Below are 27173 nucleotides of genomic sequence, written 5' to 3' on the forward strand. Positions count from 1 at the left end.
AACACCGCCGACCCCTGTATTATATTTATTAACCCCTAATCTGCCCCCCACAACGTCGCCTCCACCTGCCTACACTTATTAACCCCTAATCTACCGACCGGAGCTCACCGCTATTCTAATAAATGTATTAACCCCTAAAGCTAAGTCTAACCCTAACACTAACACCCCCCTAAGTTAAATATAATTTACATCTAACGAAATTAATTAACTCTTATTAAATAAATTATTCCTATTTAAAGATAAATACTTACATGTAAAATAAACCCTAATATAGCTACAATATAAATTATAATTATATTGTAGCTATTTTAGGATTAATATTTATTTTACAGGCAACTTTGTAATTATTTTAACCAGGTACAATAGCTATTAAATAGTTAATAACTATTTAATAGCTAAAATAGTTAAAATAATTACAAAATTACCTGTAAAATAAATACTAACCTAAGTTACAATTAAACCTAACACTACACTATCAATAAATTAATTAAATAAACTACCTACAATTACCTACAATTAACCTAACACTACACTATCAATAAATTAATTAAATACAATTCCTACAAATAAATACAATTAAATAAACTAGCTAAAGTACAAAAAATAAAAAAGAACTAAGTTACAAAAAATAAAAAAATATTTACAAACATAAGAACAATATTACAACAATTTTAAACTAATTACACCTACTCTAAGCCCCCTAATAAAACAACAAAGCCCCCCAAAATAAAAAATGCCCTACCCTATTCTAAATTACTAAAGTTAAAAGCTCTTTTACCTTACCAGCCCTGAACAGGGCCCTTTGCGGGGCATGCCCCAAGAAGTTCAGCTCTTTTGCCTGTAAAAAAAAACATACAATACCCCCCCTCCAACATTACAACCCACCACCCACATACCCCTAATCTAACCCAAACCCCCCTTAAATAAACCTAACACTAAGCCCCTGAAGATCTTCCTACCTTGTCTTCACCTCACCGGGTATCACCGATCGGTCCTGGCTCCGATATCTTCATCCAACCCAAGCGGGGGCTAGACATCCACTGAAGAAGTCCAGAAGAGGGTCCAAAGTCTTCATCCTATCCTGGAAGAAGAGGCGATCCGGACCGGCAACCATCTTGATCCAAGCGGCATCTTCTATCTTCATCCGATGACGACCGGCTCCATCCTGAAGACCTCCACCGCGGACCCATCTTCTTCCGGCGACGTCCAACTGAAGAATGACGGTTCCTTTAAGGGACGTCATCCAAGATGGCGTCCCTCGAATTCCGATTGGCTGATAGGATTCTATCAGCCAATCGGAATTAAGGTAGGAATATTCTGATTGGCTGATAGAATCAGCCAATCAGAATCAAGTTCAATCCGATTGGCTGATCCAATCAGCCAATCAGATTGAGCTTGCATTCTATTGGCTGTTCCGATCAGGACAAGGTAGGAAGATCTTCAGGGGCTTAGTGTTAGGTTTATTTAAGGGGGGTTTGGGTTAGATTAGGGGTATGTGGGTGGTGGGTTGTAATGTTGGAGGGGGGTATTGTATGTTTTTTTTTACAGGCAAAATAGCTGAACTTCTTGGGGCATGCCCCGCAAAGGGCCCTGTTCAGGGCTGGTAAGGTAAAAGAGCTTTTAACTTTAGTAATTTAGAATAGGGTAGGGCATTTTTTATTTTGGGGGGCTTTGTTGTTTTATTAGGGGGCTTAGAGTAGGTGTAATTAGTTTAAAATTGTTGTAATATTTTTCTTATGTTTGTAAATATTTTTTTATTTTTTGTAACTTAGTTCTTTTTTATTTTTTGTACTTTAGCTAGTTTATTTAATTGTATTTATTTGTAGGAATTGTATTTAATTAATTTATTGATAGTGTAGTGTTAGGTTAATTGTAGGTAATTGTAGGTAGTTTATTTAATTAATTTATTGATAGTGTAGTGTTAGGTTTAATTGTAACTTAGGTTAGTATTTATTTTACAGGTAATTTTGTAATTATTTTAACTATTTTAGCTATTAAATAGTTATTAACTATTTAATAGCTATTGTACCTGGTTAAAATAATTACAAAGTTGCCTGTAAAATAAATATTAATCCTAAAATAGCTACAATATAATTATAATTTATATTGTAGCTATATTAGGATTTATTTTACAGGTAAGTATTTATCTTTAAATCGGAATAATTTATTTAATAAGAGTTAATTAATTTCGTTAGATGTAAATTATATTTAACTTAGGGGGGTGTTAGTGTTAGGGTTAGACTTAGCTTTAGGGGTTAATACATTTATTAGAATAGCGGTGAGCTCCGCTCGGCAGATTAGGGGTTAATAAGTGTAGGCAGATGGAGGCGACGTTGTGGGGGGCAGATTAGGGGTTAATAAATATAATATAGGGGTCGGCGGTGTTAGGGGCAGCAGATTAGGGGTACATAAGGATAACGTAGGTGGCGGCGCTTTGCGGTCGGCAGATTAGGGGTTAATTATTGTAGGTAGCGGGCTGCGACATTGAGGGGGCAGATTAGGGGTTAATAAATATAATACAGGGGTCGGCGGTGTTAGGGGGAGCCGATTAGGGGTACATAAGGATAACGTAGGTGGCGGTCGGCAGATTAGGGGTTAAAAAAATTTATTTGAGTGTCGGCGATGTGGGGGGACCTCGGTTTAGGGGTACATAGGTAGTTTATGGGTGTTAGTGTACTTTAGAGTACAGTAGTTAAGAGCTTTAGAAACCGGCGTTAGCCCAGAAAGCTCTTAACTACTGACTTTTTTCCTGCGGCTGGAGTTTTGTCGTTAGATGTCTAACGCTCACTTCAGAAACGACTCTAAATACCGGAGTTATAAAAATCCCATTGAAAAGATAGGATACGCAATTGACGTAAGGGGATCTGCGGTATGGAAAAGTCGCGGCTGAAAAGTGAGCGTTAGACCCTATTTTGAGTGACTCCAAATACCGGCGGTAGCCTAAAACCAGCGTTAGGAGCCTCTAACGCTGGTTTTCACGGCTACCGCCAAACTCCAAATCTAGGTCTCTGAACTTTATTCTAAATTACAAGTATGCATTTGGTCATAATCACTCTCTCTAATTACTACAACAGCATTTTACTCAGAACTTTATAACTTTTCTCTGCTACAAGTTATCATAGCTGAAATATCCTCCTCCAAATATGTTAATATATTCAGAACTCTGCATATATGTTTTCAGTTAAAAAGCTTTCATTTGTATCTCCAATATATGCACAAACAGTATTTAATGCCTTAAACTTGCAACTTATCTATCACCTGTGCTGCTCTGCTTATTACTGACATACAGCTCTATATAATATTATGTACTGTGAACCTGCAACAAACCTTACAGCTAGATTTAGAGTTTTGTCGGTAAAGACCCGCGTAGCTAACGCAGCTTTTTTTCCTATCGCGGCTTCCAAACAACGCTGGTATTTAGAGTTGTCTGAGGGGCTGCGTTAGGCTCAAAAAAGGGTGCGTTGAGCCTAATGTAGCTCCACTTCAACCCTCAATACCAGCGTTGCTTACGGTAGTGGTAAGCTGGGAAAACGTGCTCGTGCACGATATCCCCATAGGAAACAATGGGGCTGAGCTGGCTGAAAAAAAAACTAACACCTGCAAAAAAGCAGCGTTCAGCTCCTAACGCAGCCCCATTGTTTCCTATGGGGAAACACTTTCTAAGTCTACACCTAACACCCTAACATGAACCCCGAGTCTAAACACCCCTAACATTACATTTATTAACCCCTAATCTGCCGCCCCCGCTATCGCTGACCCCTGCATATTATTATTAACCCCTAATCTTCTGCTCCGGACACCACCGCAACCTACATTATCCCTATGAACCCCTAATCTGCTGCCCCTAACACCGCCGACCCCTATATTATATTTATTAACCCCTAATCTGCCCCCCCCCCCAACGTCAACGCTACCTAACTACACTTATTAACCCCTAATCTGCCGACCGGACCTCGCCGCCACTATAATAAATGTATTAACCCCTAAACCGCCGCACTCCCGCCTCGCAAACCCCTAATCTACCCTCCCTAACATCGCCGCCACCTACCTACAATTATTAACCCCTAATCTCCCGCCCGCACCGTCCCCGCTACTATAATAAAGTTATTAACCCCTAAACATAACTCTAACCCTAACACCCCCCTAACATAAATATAATTTATATTAAATGAAGTATTCCTATTTAAAACTAAATACTTACCTGTAAAATAAACTCTAATATAGCTACAATATAACGAATAATTATATTGTAGCTATTTTAGGATTTATAATAGAATGCGAGTTCAATACGATTGGCTGATTGGATCAGCCAATCGGATTGAACTTGAATCTGATTGGCTGATTGAATCAGCCAATCAGATTTTTCCTACCATAATTCCGATTGGCTGATAGAATCCTATCAGCCAATCGGAATTTGAGGGACGCCATCTTGGATGACGTCATTTAAAGGAACCTTCATTGGGCGAGTAGGCGTCGTTTGAAGAGGATGGATCCGAGTCAGCTGGGAAGAAGATGGCTCCGCTCCGGATGGATGAAGATAGAAGATGCCGCTTGGATGAAGATGTCTGCCGGTCCGAATGTCCTCTTCTGCCCGGATAGGATGAAGACTTCTGCCGGTCTGGATGTCCTCTTCTGCCCCATCGGATGAAGACTTTGGCCTGGCTGGGTGAAGACGACTCAAGGTAGGAAGATCTTCAGGGGGGTAGTGTTAGGTTTATTTGAGGGGGGTTTGTGTGGGTTAGAGTAGGGGTATGTGGGTTTTAATGTTTTGCGGGGGTTGTATTTTTTTTTACAGGCAAAAGAGCTGATTACTTTGGGGCATGCCCCGCAAAAAGCCCTTTTTAAGGGCTGGTAAAAGAGCTGATTACTTTTGTATTTTAGAATAGGTTAGGGAATTTTTTATTTTGGAGGGCGTTTTTATTTTATTAGGGGGCTTAGATTAGGTGTAATTAGTTTAAACTGCTTGTAATTCTTTTTTATTTTTTGTAATTTACGGCTATATTTAGAGTTCTGCGGCCAAAGGGGTGCGTTAGCTACGCATGCTTTTTTTCTCCCGCACCTTTTAAATACCGCTGGTATTTACAGTTCACAGAAGGGCTGCGTTAGGCTCCAAAAAGGGAGCGTAGAGCATATTTACCGCCACTGCAACTCTAGATACCAGCGTTGCTTACGGACGCGGCCAGCTTCAAAAACGTGCTCGTGCACAATTCCCCCATAGGAAACAATTGGGCAGTTTGAGCTGAAAAAAAACTAACACCTGCAAAAAAGCAGCGTTCAGCTCCTAACGCAGCTACATCGTTTCCTATAGGGAAACACTTCCTAAGTCTGCACCTAACACCCTAACATGAACCCCGAGTCTAAACACCCCTAACCTTACACTTATTAACCCCTAATCTGCCGCCCCCGCTATCGCTGACCCCTGCATATTATTATTAACCCCTAATCTGCCGCTCCGTACACTGCCGCCAGCTACGTTATCCCTATGTACCCCTAATCTGCTGCCCCTAACATCGCCGACCACTATGTTATATTTATTAACCCCTAATCTGCTGCCCCCCGCTATCGCTGACACCTGCATATTATTATTAACCCCTAATCTGCCGCTCCGTACACCGCCGCAACATACATTATAGTTATGTACCCCTAATCTGCTGCCCCTAACACCGCCGACCCCTATATTATATTTATTAACCCCTAATCTGCCCCCCATAACGTCGCCGCCAGCCACCTACAATAATTAACCCCTAATCTGCCGACCCGATCCCGCCGCTACTCTAATAAATGGATTAACCCTTAAAGCTAAGTCTAACCCTAACACTAACACCCCCCTAAGTTAAATATAATTTAAATCTAACTAAATAAATTAACTCTTATTAAATAAATTATTCCTATTTAAAGCTAAATACTTACCTGTAAAATAAATCCTAATATAGCTACAATATAAATTATAATTATATTGTAGCTATTTTAGGATTAATATTTATTTTACAGGCAACTTTGTATTTATTTTAACCAGGTACAATAGCTATTAAATAGTTAATAACTATTTAATAGCTAAAATAGTTCAAATAATTACAAAATTACCTGTAAAATAAATCCTAACCTAAGTTACAATTAAACATTATCAATAAATTAATTAAATACAATACCTACAAATAACTACAATTAAATAAACTAACTAAAGTACAAAAAATAAAAAAGAACTAAGTTACAAAAAATAAAAAAATATTTACAAACATTAGAAAAATATTACAACAATTTTAAACTAATTACACCTACTCTAAGCCCCCTAATAAAATAACAAAGACCCCCAAAATAAAAAAATGCCCTACCCTATTCTAAATTAAAAAAGTTCAAAGCTCTTTTACCTTACCAGCCCTGAAAAGGGCCATTTGCGGGGCATGCCTCAAATAATTCAGCTCTTTTGCCTGTAAAAAAAACATACAATACCCCCCCCCCAACATTACAACCCACCACCCACATACCCCTAATCTAACCCAAACCCCCCTTAAATAAACCTTGCACTAAGCCCCTGAAGATCTTCCTACCTTATCTTCACCATGCCAGGTTCACCGATCCGTTCACTGAAGTCTTGATCCAAGCCTCCGAAATCTTGATCCAAGCCCAAGCGGGGGCTGAAGAGTGACGTCCATCCTCCGGCTGAAGTCTTGATCTAAGCGGGCAGAAGAGGACATCCGGACCGGCAAACATCTTCATCCAAGCCGCATCTTCTATGTTCTTCAATCCGATGACGACCGGCTGATCTTCAAGACCTCCAGCGCGGATCCATCCATCTTCACCGACGACTTCCCGGCGAATGACGGTTCCTTTAAGGGACATCATCCAAGATGGCGTCCCTCGAATTCCGATTGGCTGATAGGATTCTATCAGCCAATCAGAATTAAGGTAGGAAAATTCTGATTGGCTGATGGAATCAGCCAATCAGAATCAAGTTCAATCCGATTGGCTGATCCGATCAGCCAATCAGATTGAGCTTGCATTCTATTGGCTGTTCCGATTATAATTATATTGTAGCTATTTTAGGATTAATATTTATTTTACAGGCAACTTTGTATTTATTTTAACCAGGTACAATAGCTATTAAATAGTTAATAACTATTTAATAGCTAAAATAGTTCAAATAATTACAAAATTACCTGTAAAATAAATCCTAACCTAAGTTACAATTAAACATTATCAATAAATTAATTAAATACAATACCTACAAATAACTACAATTAAATAAACTAACTAAAGTACAAAAAATAAAAAAGAACTAAGTTACAAAAAATAAAAAAATATTTACAAACATTAGAAAAATATTACAACAATTTTAAACTAATTACACCTACTCTAAGCCCCCTAATAAAATAACAAAGACCCCCAAAATAAAAAAATGCCCTACCCTATTCTAAATTAAAAAAGTTCAAAGCTCTTTTACCTTACCAGCCCTGAAAAGGGCCATTTGCGGGGCATGCCTCAAATAATTCAGCTCTTTTGCCTGTAAAAAAAACATACAATACCCCCCCCCCAACATTACAACCCACCACCCACATACCCCTAATCTAACCCAAACCCCCCTTAAATAAACCTTGCACTAAGCCCCTGAAGATCTTCCTACCTTATCTTCACCATGCCAGGTTCACCGATCCGTTCACCGAAGTCTTGATCCAAGCCTCCGAAATCTTGATCCAAGCCCAAGCGGGGGCTGAAGAGTGACGTCCATCCTCCGGCTGAAGTCTTGATCTAAGCGGGCAGAAGAGGACATCCGGACCGGCAAACATCTTCATCCAAGCCGCATCTTCTATGTTCTTCAATCCGATGACGACCGGCTGATCTTCAAGACCTCCAGCGCGGATCCATCCATCTTCACCGACGACTTCCCGGCGAATGACGGTTCCTTTAAGGGACATCATCCAAGATGGCGTCCCTCGAATTCCGATTGGCTGATAGGATTCTATCAGCCAATCAGAATTAAGGTAGGAAAATTCTGATTGGCTGATGGAATCAGCCAATCAGAATCAAGTTCAATCCGATTGGCTGATCCGATCAGCCAATCAGATTGAGCTTGCATTCTATTGGCTGTTCCGATCTTGGATGACGTCCCTTAAAGGAACCATCATTCGTCGGGAAGTCGTCGATGAAGATGGATGTTCCGCGTCGGCGGGATGAACATGGATCCGGAAGAAAGAAGATTGAAGATGCCGTTGATAGAAGACTTCAGTCGGATCATGGACCTCTTCAGCTCCCGCTTGGATGAAGACTTCAGCCGGATCATGGACATCTTCAGCCCCCCGCTTGGGCTTGGATCAAGACATCGGAGCCAGGACAGATTGGTGTGATACCCGGCGAGGTGAAGATAAGGTAGGAAGATCTTCAGGGGCTTAGTGTTAGGTTTATTTAAGGGAAGTTTGGGTTAGATTAGGGGTATGTGGGTGGTGGGTTGTAATATTGGGGGGGGGTATTGTATGTGTTTTTTTTACAGGCAAAAGAGCTGAATTCTTTGGGGCATGCCCCGCAAAGGGCCCTTTTCAGGGCTGGTAAGGTAAAAGAGCTTTGAACTTTTTTAATTTAGAATAGGGTAGGGCATTTTTTTATTTTGGGGGGCATTGTTATTTTATTAGGGGGCTTAGAGTAGGTGTAATTAGTTTAAAATTGTTGTAATGTTTTTCTAATGTTTGTAAATATTTTTTTATTTTTTGTAACTTAGTTCTTTTTTATTTTTTGTACTTTAGTTAGTTTATTTCATTGTATTTATTTGTAGATATTGTATTTAATTAATTTATTGATAGTGTAGTGTTAGGTTTAATTGTAGATAATTGTAGGTATTGTATTTAATTAATTTATTGATAGTGTAGTGTTAGGATTTATTTTACAGGTAATTTTGTAATTATTTTAACTAGGTAACTATTAAATAGTTATTAACTATTTAATAGCTATTGTACCTGGTTAATATAATTACAAAGTTGCTTGTAAAATAAATATTAATCCTAAAATAGCTACAATATAATTATAATTTATATTGTAGCTATATTAGGGTTTATTTTACAGGTAAGTATTTAGCTTTAAATAGGAATAAGTTATTTAATAAGAGTTAATTTATTTCGTTAGATTTAAATTATATTTAACTTAGGGGGGTGTTAGGGTTAGGGTTAGATTTAGCTTTAGGGGTTAATACATTTATTATAGTAGCGGTGAGATCCGGTCGGCAGATTAGGGGTTAATAATTGTAGGTAGGTGGAGGCGACGTTGGGGGCGGCAGATTAGGGGTTAATAAATATAATATAGGGGTCGGCGGTGTTAGGGGCAGCAGATTAGGGGTACATAGGGATAATGTAGGTTGCGTCGGTGTACGGAGAGGCAGATTAGGGGTTAATAATAATATGCAGGTGTCAGCGATAGCGGGGGCGGCAGTTTAGGGGTTAATAAATATAACAGTGGACGGTGATGTTAGGGGCAGCAGATTAGGGGTACATAGGGACAACGTAGCTGGCAGCGGTGTACGGAGCGGCAGATTAGGGGTTAAAACCTTTTAATAGAGTGGCGGCGATGTGGGGGGACCTCGGTGTATAGGTAGTTTATGGGTGTTAGTGTACTTTAGAGCACAATAGTTAAGAGCTTTATAAACCGGCGTTAGCCCAGAAAGCTCTTAACTACTGACTTTTTTGGGCGGCTGGAGTTTTGTCGTTAGATTTTTAACGCTTACTTCAGCCACAACTCTAAATACCGGCGTTAGAAAGATCCCATTGAAAAGATAGGATACGCAAATGGCGTAGGGGGATCTGCGGTATGGAAAAGTCGCGGCTGCAAAGTGAGCATTAGACCCTTTCATGACTGACTCCAAATACCAGCGGGCGGTAAAAACCAGCGTTAGGAGCCTCTAAATCTGGTTTTGACGGCTACCGCCAAACTCTAAATCTAGGCCTTAGTGTTTTGTTTTTTTTGTATTCTAGAATAGTTTATTTAATTGTATTTAATTGTAGGTAATTAATTTAATTAATTTAATGATAGTGTAGTGTTAGGTTTAATTGTAACTTAGGTTAGGATTTATTTTACAGGTAATTTTGTACTTATTTTAACCTAGTAGCTATTAAATAGTTATTAACTATTTAATAGCTTTTGTACTTAGTTAACGTGGGGGGGCAGATTAGGGGTTAATAAATATAATATACGGGTCGGCGATGTTAGGGGCAGCAGATTAGGGGTTCATAAGTATAACGTAGGTGGCGGCGATGGCCGGTCGACAGATTAGGGGTTAAAACATTTTATTAGAGTAGCGGCAATGTGGGGGGGCCTCGGTTTAGGGGTACATAGGTAGTTTATGGGTGTTAGTGTACTTTAGAGCACAGTAGTTAGGAGCTTTATATTCCGGCGTTAGCCCATAAAGCTCTTAACTACTGACTTTTTTTTTGCGGCTGGAGTCTTGTCGGTAGAGGCTCTACCGTTCACTTCTCCCAAGACTACAAATACCAGCGTTAGGCAGATCCCATTGAAAAGATAGGATACGCAATTGGCGTAAGGGAATCTGCGGTAGCCTGGAATCGCGGTAGGGAAGTGAGCGGTAGACCCTTTCCTGCCTGACTCTAAATACCAGCGGGTGGCCAAAAGCAGCGTTAGGACCCCTTAACGCTGCTTTTGACGGCTAACGCAGAACTCTAAATCTAGGCGTTAGTTTGCATCTATGAGTCAATCTCCTACCAGTTTACTCTGAAGCCTGAACATCCTACATTGCTATATTTTTCTCTCATGAATCCTGCAGCTACTCCTATTAACTAACTATAAGTCACAGTGAAGCCAGAATATATTGTATACATATGTTGCACTCTCCATGAATTCTACAATAACTTCTTGCAACTATGAATCACAGAATATCATCTATCCACGACCAGGATACTCTTCCTCGGGTCAGGGGTCGGTGTCTCCAATTCCCTACCACTGCCCGAGGGTCTGTGTCCTGAGTGCATATACACCGGAACATGACACAAGTATGCATGAGACAAGTCATCTATGAGAAGGAGGGAGTGTGGGTGGAATCAATATTTGGCAAGGGATCTGGGAGAGGGAGGGGGGATTGAGGGGGGCAGCTACACTACAGAAAATTTATTTTTAAGATAAAATTAGTAAAAAATACAGTTTTTTTCAGCAAACTGGGTACTGGCAGACAGCTGCAAGTACCCAAGGTGGCAGCAACTAGGTAGAGGGGGGAGGGTTAGAGAGCTGTTTGGGGGGTATCAGGGAGGTTGGGGGCTAAGGGGGGATCCAACACTGCAGAATAACTAAAAAAAGAAAAGAAAGCCTTTTATTTTATTACTGGCAGAGTTTCTGCCAGTATTTAAGATGGCAGTGACAATTGTGGGGGAGGGAAGGGAGCTGTTTGAGGGAGTTAGGGAGGGATCAGGGGTGGGATGTGTCAGGTGGGAGGCTGATCTCTACACTTAAGCTAAAATTAACCCTACAAGCTACCTAATTAACCCCATAACTACTGGGCATAATACAAGTGTGGTGCGCAGCAGCATTTTGCGGCCTTCTAATTACCAAAAAGCAATGCCAAAGCCATATATGTCTGCTATTTCTGAACAAAGGGGATCCCAGAGAAGCATTTACAAACATTTGTGCCATGATTGCTCTGTTTGTAAATAATTTCAGTGAGAAACCTAAAATTGTGAAAAACGTAATGATTTTTTTTTTATTTGATCGCATTTGAAGGTGAACTGGTGGCATGAAATATACCAAAATGGGCCTAGATCAATACGTTGGGTTGTCTACTACACTAAAGCTAAATTTAACCCTACAAGCTGCCTAAGTAACCCTTTCACTGCTGGACATAATACATGTGTGGTGCGCAGCGGCATTTAGCTGCCTTCTAATTACCAAAAAGTAATGCCAAAGCCATAAATGTCTATTTCTGAAAAAAGGGGATCCAAGAGAAGCATTTACAACCATTTGTGCCACAATTGCACAAGCTGTTTGTAAATAATTTCAGTGAGAAACCTAAAGTTTGTGAAAAAGTTAACAATTTTTTTTTATTTGATTGCCTTTGGCGGTGAAATGGTGGCATGAAATATACCAAAATGGGCCTAGATCAATATTTTGGGTTGTCCACTAAAAGAAAGTATATACATTTCAAGGAATATTCAGTGATTACTGACAGATATCAGTGTTCCAATGTAACTATGGCTAATTTTGAAGAAAAAAAAATGGTTTTGAAATAGCAAAGTGCTACTTGTACTTATTGCCCTATAACTTGCAAAAAAAACGCAAAGAACATGTAAACATTGGATATTTCTAAACTCAGGACAAAATTTAGAAACTATTTAGCATGGGTGTTTTTTGGTGGTTGTAGGTGTGCAACAGATTTTGGGGGTCAAAATTAGAAAAAGTGTGTGTGTTTTTTTTTTTTTTCAATTTTTTACTCATATTTTATTTAAAAAAAAATATAGTAAATTCTAAGATATGATGAAAATAATGGTATCTTTTGAAAGTCAATTTAATGGCGAGAAAAAAGGTATATAATATGTGTGGGTACAGTAAATGAGTAAGAGGAAAATTACAGATAAACACAAACACCACAGAAATTTAAAAATAGCCCTGGTCCCAAACGGTCAACAAATGGAAAAGTGGTCTGGTCACTAAGGGGTTAAATAACTACAGTAACTTTGACTAGATTACTTTATAAACTGCACTGTTAAACACACAATACTTTAGCTTTGATCTGTGTACAATAAAATTCCCACGGTTATATTAATCACATAATAGTTATGTATTGTTTCAGATATAAGGTAAAGAGGTATGAATATACCTGTATGCAAATCTATAAATTTCTGGTCATTACTATGGCAAAAAAAAAAATCCTTTTTCATGAAGTGACATAATAAATAATTTTTTACCACATTTCTGAATATTGTAACACATTTTTATTTCATCTACCAATATTATTAGGGTTCATATACATAATGGAAAAAATGACAAGTATGTCTTAAATGTATTACAGTGGTTTTACAACAGTATTATGGGCATTTAAGAAATGTAATACACAGTTGTATGCAAAAGTTTAGGCACCCCTGACAATTTCCATGATTTTCATTTATAAATAATTGGGTGTTTGGATCAGCAATTTCATTTTGATCTATCAAATAACTAAAGGACACAGTAATATTTCAGTAGTGAAATGAGGTTTATTGGATTAACAGAAAATGTGCAATATGCATCCAAAGGACATTAGACAGGTGCATAAATGTGGGCACCCTTGTCATTTTGTTGATTTGAATACCTGTAACTACCTAGCACTGATTAATTGGAACACAAAATTGGTTTGGTGAGCCCATTAAACCATGAACTTCATAGACAGGTGCATCCAATCATGAGAAAAGGTATTTAAGGTGGAAAATTGCAAGTTGTTGTTCTCTTTGACTCTCCTCTGAAGAGTGGCAACATGGGGGCCTCAAAACAACTCTCAAATGACATGAAAACAAAGATTGTTCAACAATATGGTTTAGGGGAAGGTTACAAAAAGCTATCGCAGAGATTTAAGTTGTCAGTGTCCACTGTGAGGAACATAGTGATGAAATAGAAGACCACAGGCACAGTTCTTGTTAAGGCCAGAAGTGGCAGGCCAAGTAAACTATTGGAAAGGCAAAGGATGTGAGAACAGTCAAAAACAGCCAATAGACCACCTACAAAGACCTACAACATCATCTTGCTGCAGATGGTGTCACTGTGCATCGTTCAACAATTCAGCACACTTTGCACAAGAAGAAACTGTATGGGAGAGTGATGCGGAAGAAGCCTTTTGTGCACACACACCACAAACAGAGTTGCTTGAGGTATGCAAACACACATTTGGAGAAGCCAGCTTCATTTTGGAAGAAGGTGCTGTGGACTGATGAAACAAAGATTGAGTTATTTGATCATAACAAGGGGCGTTATGCATGGCGGCAAAAGAACACAGCATTCCAAGACAAACACTTGCTACCCACAGTAAAATTTGGTGGATGTTCCATCATGCTGTGTGGCCAGTGCCGGTACTGGGAATCTTGTTAAAGTTAAGGGTAACATGTATTCCACTCAATATCAGCAGATACTTGAGAATAATGTTGAGGAATCAGTCACAAAGTTGAAGCTATGCCGGGGCTGGATATTTCAACAAGACAACGACCCAAAATCTACTCTGGCATTTATGCAGAGGAACAAGTACAATGTTCTGGAATGGCCATCCCAGTCCCCAGACCTGAATATCATTGAAAATCTTTGGGGTGATTTGATCTGTCCATGCTCGTCAACCATCAAACCTAACTGAACTGGAGATGTTTTGCAAGGAGGAATGGTCCAAAATACCTTGATCCAGAATCCAGACACTCATTACAGGCTATAGGAAGCGTCTAGAGGCTGTTATTTCTGCTAAAGGAGGCTCTACTAAATATTGATGCAATATTTCTGTTGGGGTGCCCAAATTTATGCACTTGTCTACTTTTGTTTTGATGCATATTGCACATTTTCTGTTAATCCAATAAACCTCATTTCACTAATGAAATATTACTGTGTCCTTCAGTTATTTGATAGATCAAAATGAAATTGCTGATCCAAACACCCAATTATTTATAAATGAAAATCATGGAAATTGTCAGGGGTGCCTAAACTTTTTTCATACAACTGTATATGCTCAGTACACACAAAAAACATTTATCTGCTATCTCCCACAGAGAGAATGAGGCTTTATTTATTTCTCGCTCTTTGAGTTTGTGTTTTTGTATATACGTTTACTAAAATAAACCCCACTTGATAATTTTTTGTGTTACAGAGAGCAGTTTTGCTATTTTTGTTTGATTTAAAAACAAACCTTGATGATCCCTTCATCTAATATTATATGTACTATAGTATAAGTGAATAGACTTTTAGCACTTTATTGAGCTCTCATGAGATTCTTGTGGAATTTTACCATTATCGTGCGAGAGTGCCTGCACATGCCAGATGCATGCCTCTTTTTTAGTCCTGGGACAAGCATTCTAATTGTAGTCACTCTACAATGGGATTGGCTACTGAGGAAACCTTGTGGTACAATATCTTCCTTTTAAATATAGACCCATTCATGTGATATGTAAGTTTTTAACATATATGGCACATTACTTCATAGTGATTTAGCATATGGGTAAGATGTCCCTTTAGATAGAAATCTAGCACTCCCATGTGTGTTTAATTACTTGGCTCCTAGTCAATCAGGAGCCATACCTTCTGCCCCATAGAACAACATCACACACTCGCACTTATGAGCTTCAACAGCTTTTACTAATTCACAGCCTGTCTTTTAACAGTAGGAGCTACAAAAACAGGAGCGTGTGGGAGGTATAGCCCTGCTTAAAAAGAGAAAAAATAGTTTTAGACTAGGGGTGGCTGTTCAAGTTAATAAACATAAACCTCTAAATCTCTGCCCAACTTTGCAGACAGCCTCTTATCAATGAATTTTATTAGCTTTTCACAACCAGACAGTGCAGGTTCATGTGTGTCATATAGATAACATTGTGCTCACTCTCGTGGAGTTATGCAGGAACCAACATAAAGTGGCTAAAAGACAAGTTTGTTAATAGCACTGAGATAAGGGGACAGTCTGCAGAGGCTTAGATACAAGGAAATCACAGAGGTAAAACATATATTAATGTTACCGTGTTGGTTATGCAAAACTGGGGAATGGGTAATAAAGGGATTATCTATTTTTTGAAACAAATGTTCAAGTAGACTCTCCCTTTAACTTAAATTTAACCAGCGATTTTGCACAATATTTAGGTACTGCAATGTAAGAAGTACACTATAAATAAAATAAAAATTTAGGGCTAGATTACAAGTGGAACGCTATTTTAACGTACGCCTAATAAGGGGCAAATTTGTCCATATAGACTTCTGGTTAATTAAAAAAATGTCCCCCAACTTCCCCTCAAATAAAGCTGACAGTTCCTTTCTCAAAATAAAAAAATTGTAGCATCTTTTTTTTCCATAAAAACCTGCATGAAGTAGTTATGACGAGGGGTTAAAGTGAAGTGATGTGGGGTGTACCTTTACATAGCAGTTTATGGGTAATCTGTTTTAAACTATATATATATATATATATATATATATATATATATATATATGTGTGTTAATATGTGTATATACAAATATAAACACATAAATATATATGTACTGTATATATTCATATATATTTTAAATTTGCTGCCCTGCGCTGTGCTAGGTTCTCTGCCGTGTCTCACGGCATCAGAACGAGGCTCCCATTGGACCCTATGGAAGCGCGCTCTTGTGAGCAGAATGCTTCCAGGCAATGTGAACGCAAGATATGATAAATCAAAAAGAGCAGGAAACACGATTTCAGTCAAAAGCTGAATAGCTCAATTTATTTGGAGTTTCCAAGCAATAGCTGGTAGACAGTCAGACAACACCTGACGCCTTTCGAGCATGCGCATATGCGCTTCATCAGAGGCTAGTGATTCTATTGACAGGTGGGCTTAAGTACACATCTCTAGGGCAGCATTAACCAATCCAAATATATTACATCATGGAAAGCTATGTTCCATTGGCTGAGATACGACTCTCCTCCTGTCAATATAGAAATCTACATACATAAGCTGATATCACAATAAAAGACTATAAACTCTAACTATGCAAAATGGTTATACTTAAAGTATACTTTCTACAGAGAACTCATATACATAGTAACAAAAGATAAAAGAATATGTTTCTTGTTACATAATCTCATAATTACTAAAAGACTAAAACATAATAGCAACAATTTCATGAGTTCTAAAAAAAATACATGCAAATTATAATTACAATAAAAAATAATAAAAGGATAGGGGAAAGAAAGAAAAGGGCAATCAGTCAGACAAGAAACAACAGATCATCAAACAAATATTTGCATAACATCTGAGAAAGCCCTACTGTCTCTTAATTCATAATTCTAGCTAATGGTAAAAAGTATTAATCACAAATATCTTTCTAACGAGGAGGATATCCACTAAACTATTTTATGTGTATACATCTCGGTGGTATAGGAATGGGATAATGTACTATAGTAAGGGGTTCGGAAAGTAAAGAGAAATGGTTGTTATGGGCCTATATTTATTCTACAAAAAGGTCCACAGCGAGTCTTTTATTCATACCCTCAGGATACCTAGTTTGTAGTTTTATGATCCAAAAAACTTCTTTTTTTAAGAAGCCTATGCAATCTATCTCTCCCTCTAGGATATCTCAATGCAATCTATAGCTATAAATGAGAAAAAGTTTGAACCTTGTCCATGCAGTCTAAAGTGTTTTGCTACAGGGGTTTTAGGTTCTCTCTCATCTAAGGATAATAAGTGCTCTCAAATTCGATCTTTAAGAGAGTGTGTTGTGACCCCTACATACTGCTGGCCACAGGATTTACAATTGATTAAATAAATGACAAATTGGGATGTACAGTCCATTCTATTTCTTATTTGAAAGGTTTGCCCTGTACTGTGTGATTGGAATGTGTCTGACCTTGTGGTATAATGACAACTTTTACATGGTACATGGCCACACCTAAAGGAGCCCACCCTGGGATTAATCCAATTAGGCTTTGGCTGGAGCTTCCCAGCAAAGTTTTTCCTTGTGATATCTCCTATTGTCTGTGATTTTTTAGCTATAGATTTTATGCCATTGGTCATAATCCTAGACAGTATATCATCTCTTTTTAGAATAGTTAAGTTTTTCTTAATAATATTGCAGACATTGTGATACTGTCTGCTAAATTTAGTAATGAATAAAGTTTGATTGTTAAAATTGACTCTATTCTTTGTAGTACGACTATTAGTCAAAAGGTCATGCCTGTCCATATTGGCTACTTCAGATTCTAGTTTTTCAACTCTTTCAATGGATATCCTCTACTTAACAGCCTAAGAGTTAAATCATGGGACTTGGTTTTTTGCATGGAATTTCTTGCATATATAATGTGAACGCAAGGTCGTGTTCGCATTGCACCTAACTTGTAATACCAGCGCACATTTGTGTGCGTTGGTATTACTGAGTGGAGCACGAATATCGTGCTTGCAAAAGCGCAATTTTGCCCTCCACTCGTAATCTAGGCCTTAGTGTCCATTCAATAGCATTATTTTTACATATACTCTATGATACTTCTAGCCTGTAACTACTATTGGCTATGTCCCTTTATGTAAGATGACTTTTAAGTGACTTGTGTTTGTTTATTAACTCTTATTTGGTATCACTGTCTTCTTTTACTTATGTTTAAAGGGACCGTAAACACCATGGGGCCGATTTATCAATGTCTGGTGGACAAGATACCCTGTAGCGTATCATGTCCGCCAGACATCGCTGAATGCCGACAGCATACGCTGCCGGTATTTAGCATTGCACAAGCAGTTCTGGTGAATTGGCCGCTAGCAGGGGGTGTCAATCAGCCCGATCGTATTTGAATGGGGCGGATTGATGTCCGCAGCCTCAGAGGCAGCAGACGAGTTAAGGAGCAGCGGTCTTAAGACCGATGCTTCTTAACTCATGTTTCCAGCAAGCCTAAAGGCTCACGCGGAAACAGGGGTATTTGGCCCTATTCGGGCCATGATAAATCGGCCCCCTTATAATTACAAGACATTTCTATTGTGTTGCTATAGAATAACAAAATTAACATTCTTTTTGCTGCAATTATTTTTTAATAGTAAAACTCCACCCACCATTTGCCTTATATGGAGGAGCTAATCTGAGCTTTACTCTGCAGACATCAAGGCTAGCCCCGGTTATACAGTTAGTATAAAGTACTCTGTTTTGCAATTGTTATCTGATAAAAAACAATTAGGGACAGATATGCAGTAGGGCTAGCCTTGAGAACGCAACAAGGTGCCTTTCGTGTTCTGAGAAGAAGAAATTGCTTAATTTTCAGAGCTAAATTACGTGAAAAGGGGCAAAATAAATAATGGGGGGAAATAGCAAAGTAGTTTCATTTAGCATAACTAAATATTTTATTTAAGAATATTAAGATGTTTACTGTCCGTTTAAAGGAACAGTAAACACCTTGAGATTTTTTTATTTTTTTTTCCAAATCAGCTTTATTTCCATAAAAGTCGGTTACACAGAGTGGAGACGCAGCTCCATTTCCATAGACATAGGCTGATTTATTTTTCAAACAAACAAAAACTAAATTGTAACTTAGTTTGTGCCACACATCTAGTTATAAATGTCCATAAGTCAATTTTCTGTGTGTGGATATGGGTGTCCATATGGTTTAAGAAAAATAAACAAACATAAACAATCAATAAAATAATGACAGTAATTAAACATGTCTTTAACGGATTACAACTTGAGATTTTTTTTATATAAAATGCATAACATAACAGCTTTGCAATATACTTTAATTTCATTTATTTTTCCCATTTTCATGTAATTGAGATCTGAAAATTGTGCTGGAAATGCACCTTGCTGACTTCTCAAAGCTAACTTGGTTTTATATATATATATATATATATATATATATATATATATATATGTCCTTATAATTGTCTTTAACACATAACAACTGCAAAACATTGTACTTTATACTAACAATATGAGCGTGGCTAGCTGTTTTGTCTGCAGACTAAAGCCCTGATTGGCTCCTACAAATAAAGTAAATGTTGGATAGAATTTGGCTTTTGATAAAAGAATTGCAGCAAACAAGGTGATGTTAATTAGTTTTAAAAATGTTATATGTTATTCTATAGCATCACAACATAAATGTCTTGTAATTACAAGGTGTTTACGGTCCCTTTAACAAGAGTTGTTAAAAACAATGGCAACCTGCATTTTTAAAGTAATGAACAATAGAACAGGACTTGAAAACATTCCATGTACAGAGTGTGTTTTCTTTCTACAGTCAAACAACCAGCAGCAGTGGCTACAGATTGATCTTCTTCGGACTAAGAGGATTTCAGGAATTGTAACGCAAGGTGCCAAGTCATTCACAACAGAAATGTATGTAAAAACCTATTCTGTTCAATACAGTGAAAATGGTCTGCAATGGAAATCGTACACCAGTCAACCAAACTCAATGGAAAAGGTACAATCTTGATTTTGTATTAACATGGTTAATTTACTGCATTATACTGTTAACTGACTCCATTAAATGACGCACAAGCATTTGAAGCTGATGTAGGTTAGATAGCCCCTTAACGACCGAGGACGTGCAGGGTACGTCCTCAGAAAAAAGGCAGTTAACGCCTGAGAACGTACCCTGCACGTCCTCAGTGTGGAAAGCAGCTGGAAGCGATCCTGCTCGCTTCCAGCTGCTTTCCGGTTATTGCAGTGATGCCTCGATATGGAGGCATCCTGCAATAACCTTTTTAAGCCATCCGGTGCAGAGAGAGCCACTCTGTGGCCCTCTCTGCACCGGAGATTGGTGGCTTTCCTCGTTGGTGGGTGGGAGCCGGACCGGGAGGCGGGTGGCGGCCATCGCTGGCACTAGTGATGTGGAGGGGGCGGGATCGTGGGCACGGGAGGGCGGGGGCGGGCGCGTGCACGGGGAGGGAGCGGGTGGGAAACGCTACACTACAGCAAAAAGTTTAATAAAATGCTAAAAAAAGGGGAATACAAGTTTTAAAAATATCAATCTATCAAGGTGTGGGGGTTGGTATGTGGGGCTAGGGAAGCTACACTACAGAAAAAAAAAACCCAGAAACAAAAAAAAACATTTTTTTCTGCAAGTTGGGTACTGGCAGACAGCTGCCAGTACCCAAGATGGCCCCCAATAATGCAGAGGGGGAGGGTTAGAGAGCTGTTTTGGGGGGGATCAGGGAGGTTGGGGGCTAAGGGGGGATCACACACAGCAGCATATGTAAATATGCTATTAAAAAAAAAAAAAAAAAACCTTTTATTTTAGTACTAGCAGACTTTCTGCCAGTACTTAAGATGGCGGGGACAATTGTGGGGTGGGGGAGGGAAGGGAGCTGTTTGGGAGGGATCAGGGGGTGTGATGTGTCAGGTGGGAGGCTGATCTCTACACTAAAGCTAAAATTAACCCTGCAAGCTCCCTACAAACTACCTAATTAACCCCTTCACTGCTAGCCATAATACACGTGTGATGTGCAGCAGTATTTAGCGGCCTTCTAATTACCAAAAAGCAACGCCAAAGTCATATATGTCTGCTATTTCTGAACAAAGGGGATCCCAGAGAAGCATTTACAACCATTTGTGCCATAATTGCACAAGCTGTTTGTAAATAATTTCAGTGAGAAACCTAAAATTGTGAAAAATTTAGCATTTTTTTTTTATTTGATCGCATTTGGCGGTGAAATGGTGGCAAGAAATATACCAAAATGGGCCTAGATCAATACTTTGGGATGTCTTCTAAAAAAAAATATATACATGTCAATGGATATTCAGGGATTCCTGAAAGATATTAGTGTTCCAATGTAACTAGCGCTAATTTTGAAAAAAAGTGGTTTGGAAATAGCAAAGTGCTACTTGTATTTATGGACCTATAACTTGCAAAAAAAGCAAAGAACATGTAAACATTGGGTATTTCTAAACTCAGGACAAAATTTAGAAACCGTTTAGAATGGGTTTTTTTTGGTGGTTGTAGATGTGTAAAAGATTTTGGGGGTCAAAGTTAAAAAAGTGTGTTTTTTTCCATTTTTTCCTCATATTTTATAATTTTTTTTATAGTAAATTATAAGATATGATGAAAATAATGTTATCTTTAGAAAGTCCATTTAATGGCGAGAAAAACGGTATATAATATGTGTGGGTACAGTAAATGAGTAAGAGGAAAATTATAGCTAAGCACAAACACCGCAAAAATGTAAAAATAGCCTTGGTCCCAAACGGACAGAAAATGGAAAAGTGCTGTGGTCATTAAGGGGTTAATACCTGACTTAAACGAATACTTAACCTAATTTTTTTCTTTTATGTCTCAGATAGAGCATGCAATTTTAAGCAACTTTCTGATTTACTCCTATTATCAATTTTTCTTTGTTCTCTTGGTATCTTTATTTGAAAAAGCAGGAATGAAAGCTTTGGAGCCAGACCATTTTTGGTTTAGAACCCTGGATAGCGCTTGCTAATTGGTGGCTACATTTAGCCATCCAATCAGCAAGCACAACCTAGGTGCTGAACCTAAAATAGGTATCTCCAAAGCTTTCATTTCTGCTTTTTCAAATAAAGATACCAAGAGAACAAAGAAAAATTGATAATGGGAGTGTTTATGCAAAACATACCACAGGATGTGCTTTCAAATAAATGGGGTCTGTGTATGCTGGACCCTAGATTATGTTATAAATATTATATGACACATTTAAAAGACCTTAGAGGTTTTGTGTAGCTCTAAATACAAGCAAGAACCCCTAAACCTTTTTGGTTCCATATTTAAAAGTTCCAGGAGACTAGTAGTATCAAATGTTTTTTTTTATGTTTATATATAGCTAGATAAAACATTGCTTTCTGTATGGCTGTCTAGTTGCCCCTTGTACAAATATACTTTTAATTGTGCATTTGTTTAATTACATCTGTTTATTCCCTATCATGTTCATGTTGATATCACATATAGAAAGGCATGAGACTAGACAATTGGTTTAATATCAACAACTCAAATGAGACTTCAAATAATTTGTCAATAGCAGTCCTTGAACATTTTCTCTAACCTACAGTATATTACTTTCTCCAACATAGGTGTGTCCGGTCCACGGCGTCATCCTTACTTGTGGGATATTCTCTTCCCCAACAGGAAATGGCAAAGAGCCCAGCAAAGCTGGTCACATGATCCCTCCTAGGCTCCGCCTACCCTAGTCATTCTCTTTGCCGTTGTACTGGCAACATCTCCACGGAGATGGCTTAGAGTTTTTTAGTGTTTAACTGTAGTTTTTATTATTCAATCAAGAGTTTGTTATTTTAAAATAGTGCTGGTATGTACTATTTACTCAGAAACAGAAAAGAGATGAAGATTTCTGTTTGTATGAGGAAAATGATTTTAGCAACCGTTACTAAAATCCATGGCTGTTCCACACAGGACTGTTGAGAGGAATTAACTTCAGTTGGGGGAACAGTGAGCAGTCTCTTGCTGCTTGAGGTATGACACATTCTAACAAGACGATGTAATGCTGGAAGCTGTCATTTTCCCTATGGGATCCGGTAAGCCATGTTTATTAAGATTGTAAATAAGGGCTTCACAAGGGCTTATTAAGACTGTAGACTTTTTCTGGGCTAAATCGATTCATTATTAACACATATTTAGCCTTGAGGAATCATTTAATCTGGGTATTTTGATAAGATTATATCGGCAGGCACTTTTTTAGACACCTTTCTCTTTAGGGGCTTTCCCAAATCATAGGCAGAGCCTCATTTTCGCGCCGGTGTTGCGCACTTGTTTTTGAGAGGCATGACATGCAGTCGCATGTGTGAGGAGCTCTGATACATAGAAAAGACTTTCTGAAGGCGTCATTTGGTATCGTATTCCCCTTTGGGCTTGGTTGGGTCTCAGCAAAGCAGATACCAGGGACTGTAAAGGGGTTAAAGTTAAAAACGGCTCCGGTTCCGTTATTTTAAGGGTTAAAGCTTCCAAATTTGGTGTGCAATACTTTTAAGGCTTTAAGACACTGTGGTGAAATTTTGGTGAATTTTGAACAATTCCTTCATATTTTTTCGCAATTGCAGTAATAAAGTGTGTTCAGTTTAAAATTTAAAGTGACAGTAACGGTTTTATTTTAAAACGTTTTTTGTACTTTGTTATCAAGTTTATGCCTGTTTAACATGTCTGAACTACCAGATAGACTGTGTTCTGAATGTGGGGAAGCCAGAGTTCCTTCTCATTTAAATAAATGTGATTTATGTGACAATGACAATGATGCCCAAGATGATTCCTCAAGTGAGGGGAGTAAGCATGGTACTGCATCATTCCCTCCTTCGTCTACACGAGTCTTGCCCACTCAGGAGGCCCCTAGTACATCTAGCGCGCCAATACTCCTTACTATGCAACAATTAACGGCTGTAATGGATAATTCTGTCAAAAACATTTTAGCCAAAATGCACACTTATCAGCGTAAGCGCGACTGCTCTGTTTTAGATACTGAAGAGCATGACGACGCTGATAATAATGGTTCTGAAGGGCCCCTAAACCAGTCTGATGGGGCCAGGGAGGTTTTGTCTGAGGGAGAAATTACAGATTCAGGGAACATTTCTCAACAAGCTGAACCTGATGTGATTACGTTTAAATTTAAGTTGGAACATCTCCGCGCTCTGCTTAAGGAGGTATTATCCACTCTGGATGATTGTGACAATTTGGTCATCCCAGAGAAGCTATGTAAAATGGACAAGTTCCTAGAGGTCCCGGGGCTCCCAGAAGCTTTTCCTATACCCAAGCGGGTGGCGGACATTGTAAATAAAGAATGGGAAAGGCCCGGTATTCCTTTCGTCCCTCCCCCCATATTTAAAAAATTGTTTCCTATGGTCGACCCCAGAAAGGACTTATGGCAGACAGTCCCCAAGGTCGAGGGAGCGGTTTCCACTTTAAACAAACACACCACTATACCCATAGAAGATAGTTGTGCTTTCAAAGATCCTATGGATAAAAAATTAGAAGGTTTACTTAAAAAGATGTTTGTTCAGCAGGGTTACCTTCTACAACCAATTTCATGCATTGTCCCTGTCGCTACAGCCGCATGTTTCTGGTTCGATGAGCTGGTAAAGGCGGTCGATAGTGATTCTCCTCCTTATGAGGAGATTATGGACAGAATCAATGCTCTCAAATTGGCTAATTCTTTCACCCTAGACGCCACTTTGCAATTGGCTAGGTTAGCGGCTAAGAATTCTGGGTTTGCTATTGTGGCGCGCAGAGCGCTTTGGTTGAAATCTTGGTCAGCTGATGCGTCTTCCAAGAACAAGCTACTTAACATTCCTTTCAAGGGGAAAACGCTGTTTGGCCCTGACTTGAAAGAGATTATCTCTGATATCACTGGGGGTAAGGGCCATGCCCTTCCTCAGGATCGGCCTTTCAAGGCCAAAAATAAACCTAATTTTCGTCCCTTTCGTAGAAACGGACCAGCCCAAAGTGCTACGTCCTCTAAGCAAGAGGGTAATACTTCTCAAGCCAAGCAAGCTTGGAGACCAATGCAAGGCTGGAACAAGGGAAAGCAGGCCAAGAAACCTGCCACTGCTACCAAGACAGCATGAAATGTTGGCCCCCGATCCGGGACCGGATCTGGTGGGGGGCAGACTCTCTCTCTTCGCTCAGGCTTGGGCAAGAGATGTTCTGGATCCTTGGACACTAGAAATAGTCTCCCAAGGTTATCTTCTGGAATTCAAGGGGCTTCCCCCAAGGGGGAGGTTCCACAGGTCTCAGTTGTCTTCAGACCACATAAAAAGACAGGCATTCTTACATTGTGTAGAAGACCTGTTAACAATGGGGGTGATTCATCCTGTTCCATTAGGAGAACAAGGGATGGGGTTCTACTCCAATCTGTTCATAGTTCCCAAAAAAGAGGGAACGTTCAGACCAATCTTAGATCTCAAGATCTTAAACAAGTTTCTCAAGGTTCCATCGTTCAAGATGGAAACCATTCGAACAATTCTTCCTTCCATCCAGGAAGGTCAATTCATGACCACGGTGGATTTAAAGGATGCGTATCTACATATTCCTATCCACAAGGAACATCATCGGTTCCTAAGGTTCGCATTCCTGGACAAGCATTACCAGTTCGTGGCGCTTCCTTTCGGATTAGCCACTGCTCCAAGGATTTTCACAAAGGTACTAGTGTCCCTTCTAGCTGTGCTAAGACCAAGGGGCATTGCTGTAGTACCTTACTTGGACGACATTCTGATTCAAGCGTCGTCCCTTCCTCAAGCAAAGGCTCACACGGACATCGTCCTGGCCTTTCTCAGATCTCACGGATGGAAAGTGAACGTGGAAAAGAGTTCTCTATCTCCGTCGACAAGGGTTCCCTTCTTGGGAACAATAATAGACTCCTTAGAAATGAGGATTTTTCTGACAGAGGCCAGAAAAACAAGACTTCTAGACTCTTGTCGGATACTTCATTCCGTTCCTCTTCCTTCCATAGCGCAGTGCATGGAAGTGATAGGTTTGATGGTAGCGGCAATGGACATAGTTCCTTTTGCGCGCATTCATCTAAGACCATTACAACTGTGCATGCTCAGTCAGTGGAATGGGGACTATACAGACTTGTCTCCGAGGATACAAGTAAATCAGAGGACCAGAGACTCACTCCGTTGGTGGCTGTCCCTGGACAACCTGTCACAAGGGATGACCTTCCGCAGACCGGAGTGGGTCATTGTCACGACCGACGCCAGTCTGATGGGCTGGGGCGCGGTCTGGGGATCCCTGAAAGCTCAGGGTCTTTGGTCTCGGGAAGAATCTCTTCTACCGATAAATATTCTGGAACTGAGAGCGATATTCAATGCTCTCAAGGCTTGGCCTCAGCTAGCGAGGGCCAAGTTCATACGGTTTCAATCAGACAACATGACAACTGTTGCGTACATCAACCATCAGGGGGGAACAAGGAGTTCCCTGGCGATGGAAGAAGTGACCAAAATCATTCAATGGGCGGAGTCTCACTCCTGCCACCTGTCTGCAATCCACATCCCAGGAGTGGAAAATTGGGAAGCGGATTTTCTGAGTCGTCAGACATTGCATCCGGGGGAGTGGGAACTCCATCCGGAAATCTTTGTCCAAATCACTCAACTGTGGGGCATTCCAGACATGGATCTGATGGCCTCTCGTCAGAACTTCAAAGTTCCTTGCTACGGGTCCAGATCCAGGGATCCCAAGGCGGCTCTAGTGGATGCACTAGTGGCACCTTGGACCTTCAAACTAGCTTATGTATTCCCGCCGTTTCCTCTCATCCCCAGGCTGGTAGCCAGGATCAATCAGGAGAGGGCGTCGGTGATATTGATAGCTCCTGCGTGGCCACGCAGGACTTGGTATGCAGATCTGGTGAATATGTCATCGGCTCCACCATGGAAGCTACCTTTGAGACGAGACCTTCTTGTTCAAGGTCCGTTCGAACATCCGAATCTGGTCTCACTCCAGCTGACTGCTTGGAGATTGAACGCTTGATCTTATCGAAGCGAGGGTTCTCAGATTCTGTTATCGATACTCTTGTTCAGGCCAGAAAGCCTGTAACTAGAAAGATTTACCACAAAATTTGGAAAAAATATATCTGTTGGTGTGAATCTAAAGG

The 27173-nt window shown here is 39.4% G+C and overlaps 1 protein-coding gene across 1 annotated transcript in view; it reads left to right on the top strand.

The window, feature by feature from the left end:
- Window positions 1-27173, top strand: part of F5 (coagulation factor V) — a 423639-nt gene that overhangs the window by 391526 nt on the left and 4940 nt on the right. Inside the window, exon 25 of the mRNA XM_053706505.1 lies at window positions 19865-20047. Within this exon, the coding sequence (XP_053562480.1) occupies window positions 19865-20047 (183 nt within the window). The remainder of the gene's footprint in view (window positions 1-19864; window positions 20048-27173) is intronic.

Source organism: Bombina bombina, chromosome 3, assembly GCF_027579735.1.
Source record: "Bombina bombina isolate aBomBom1 chromosome 3, aBomBom1.pri, whole genome shotgun sequence".
Taxonomy (NCBI): domain Eukaryota; kingdom Metazoa; phylum Chordata; class Amphibia; order Anura; family Bombinatoridae; genus Bombina; species Bombina bombina.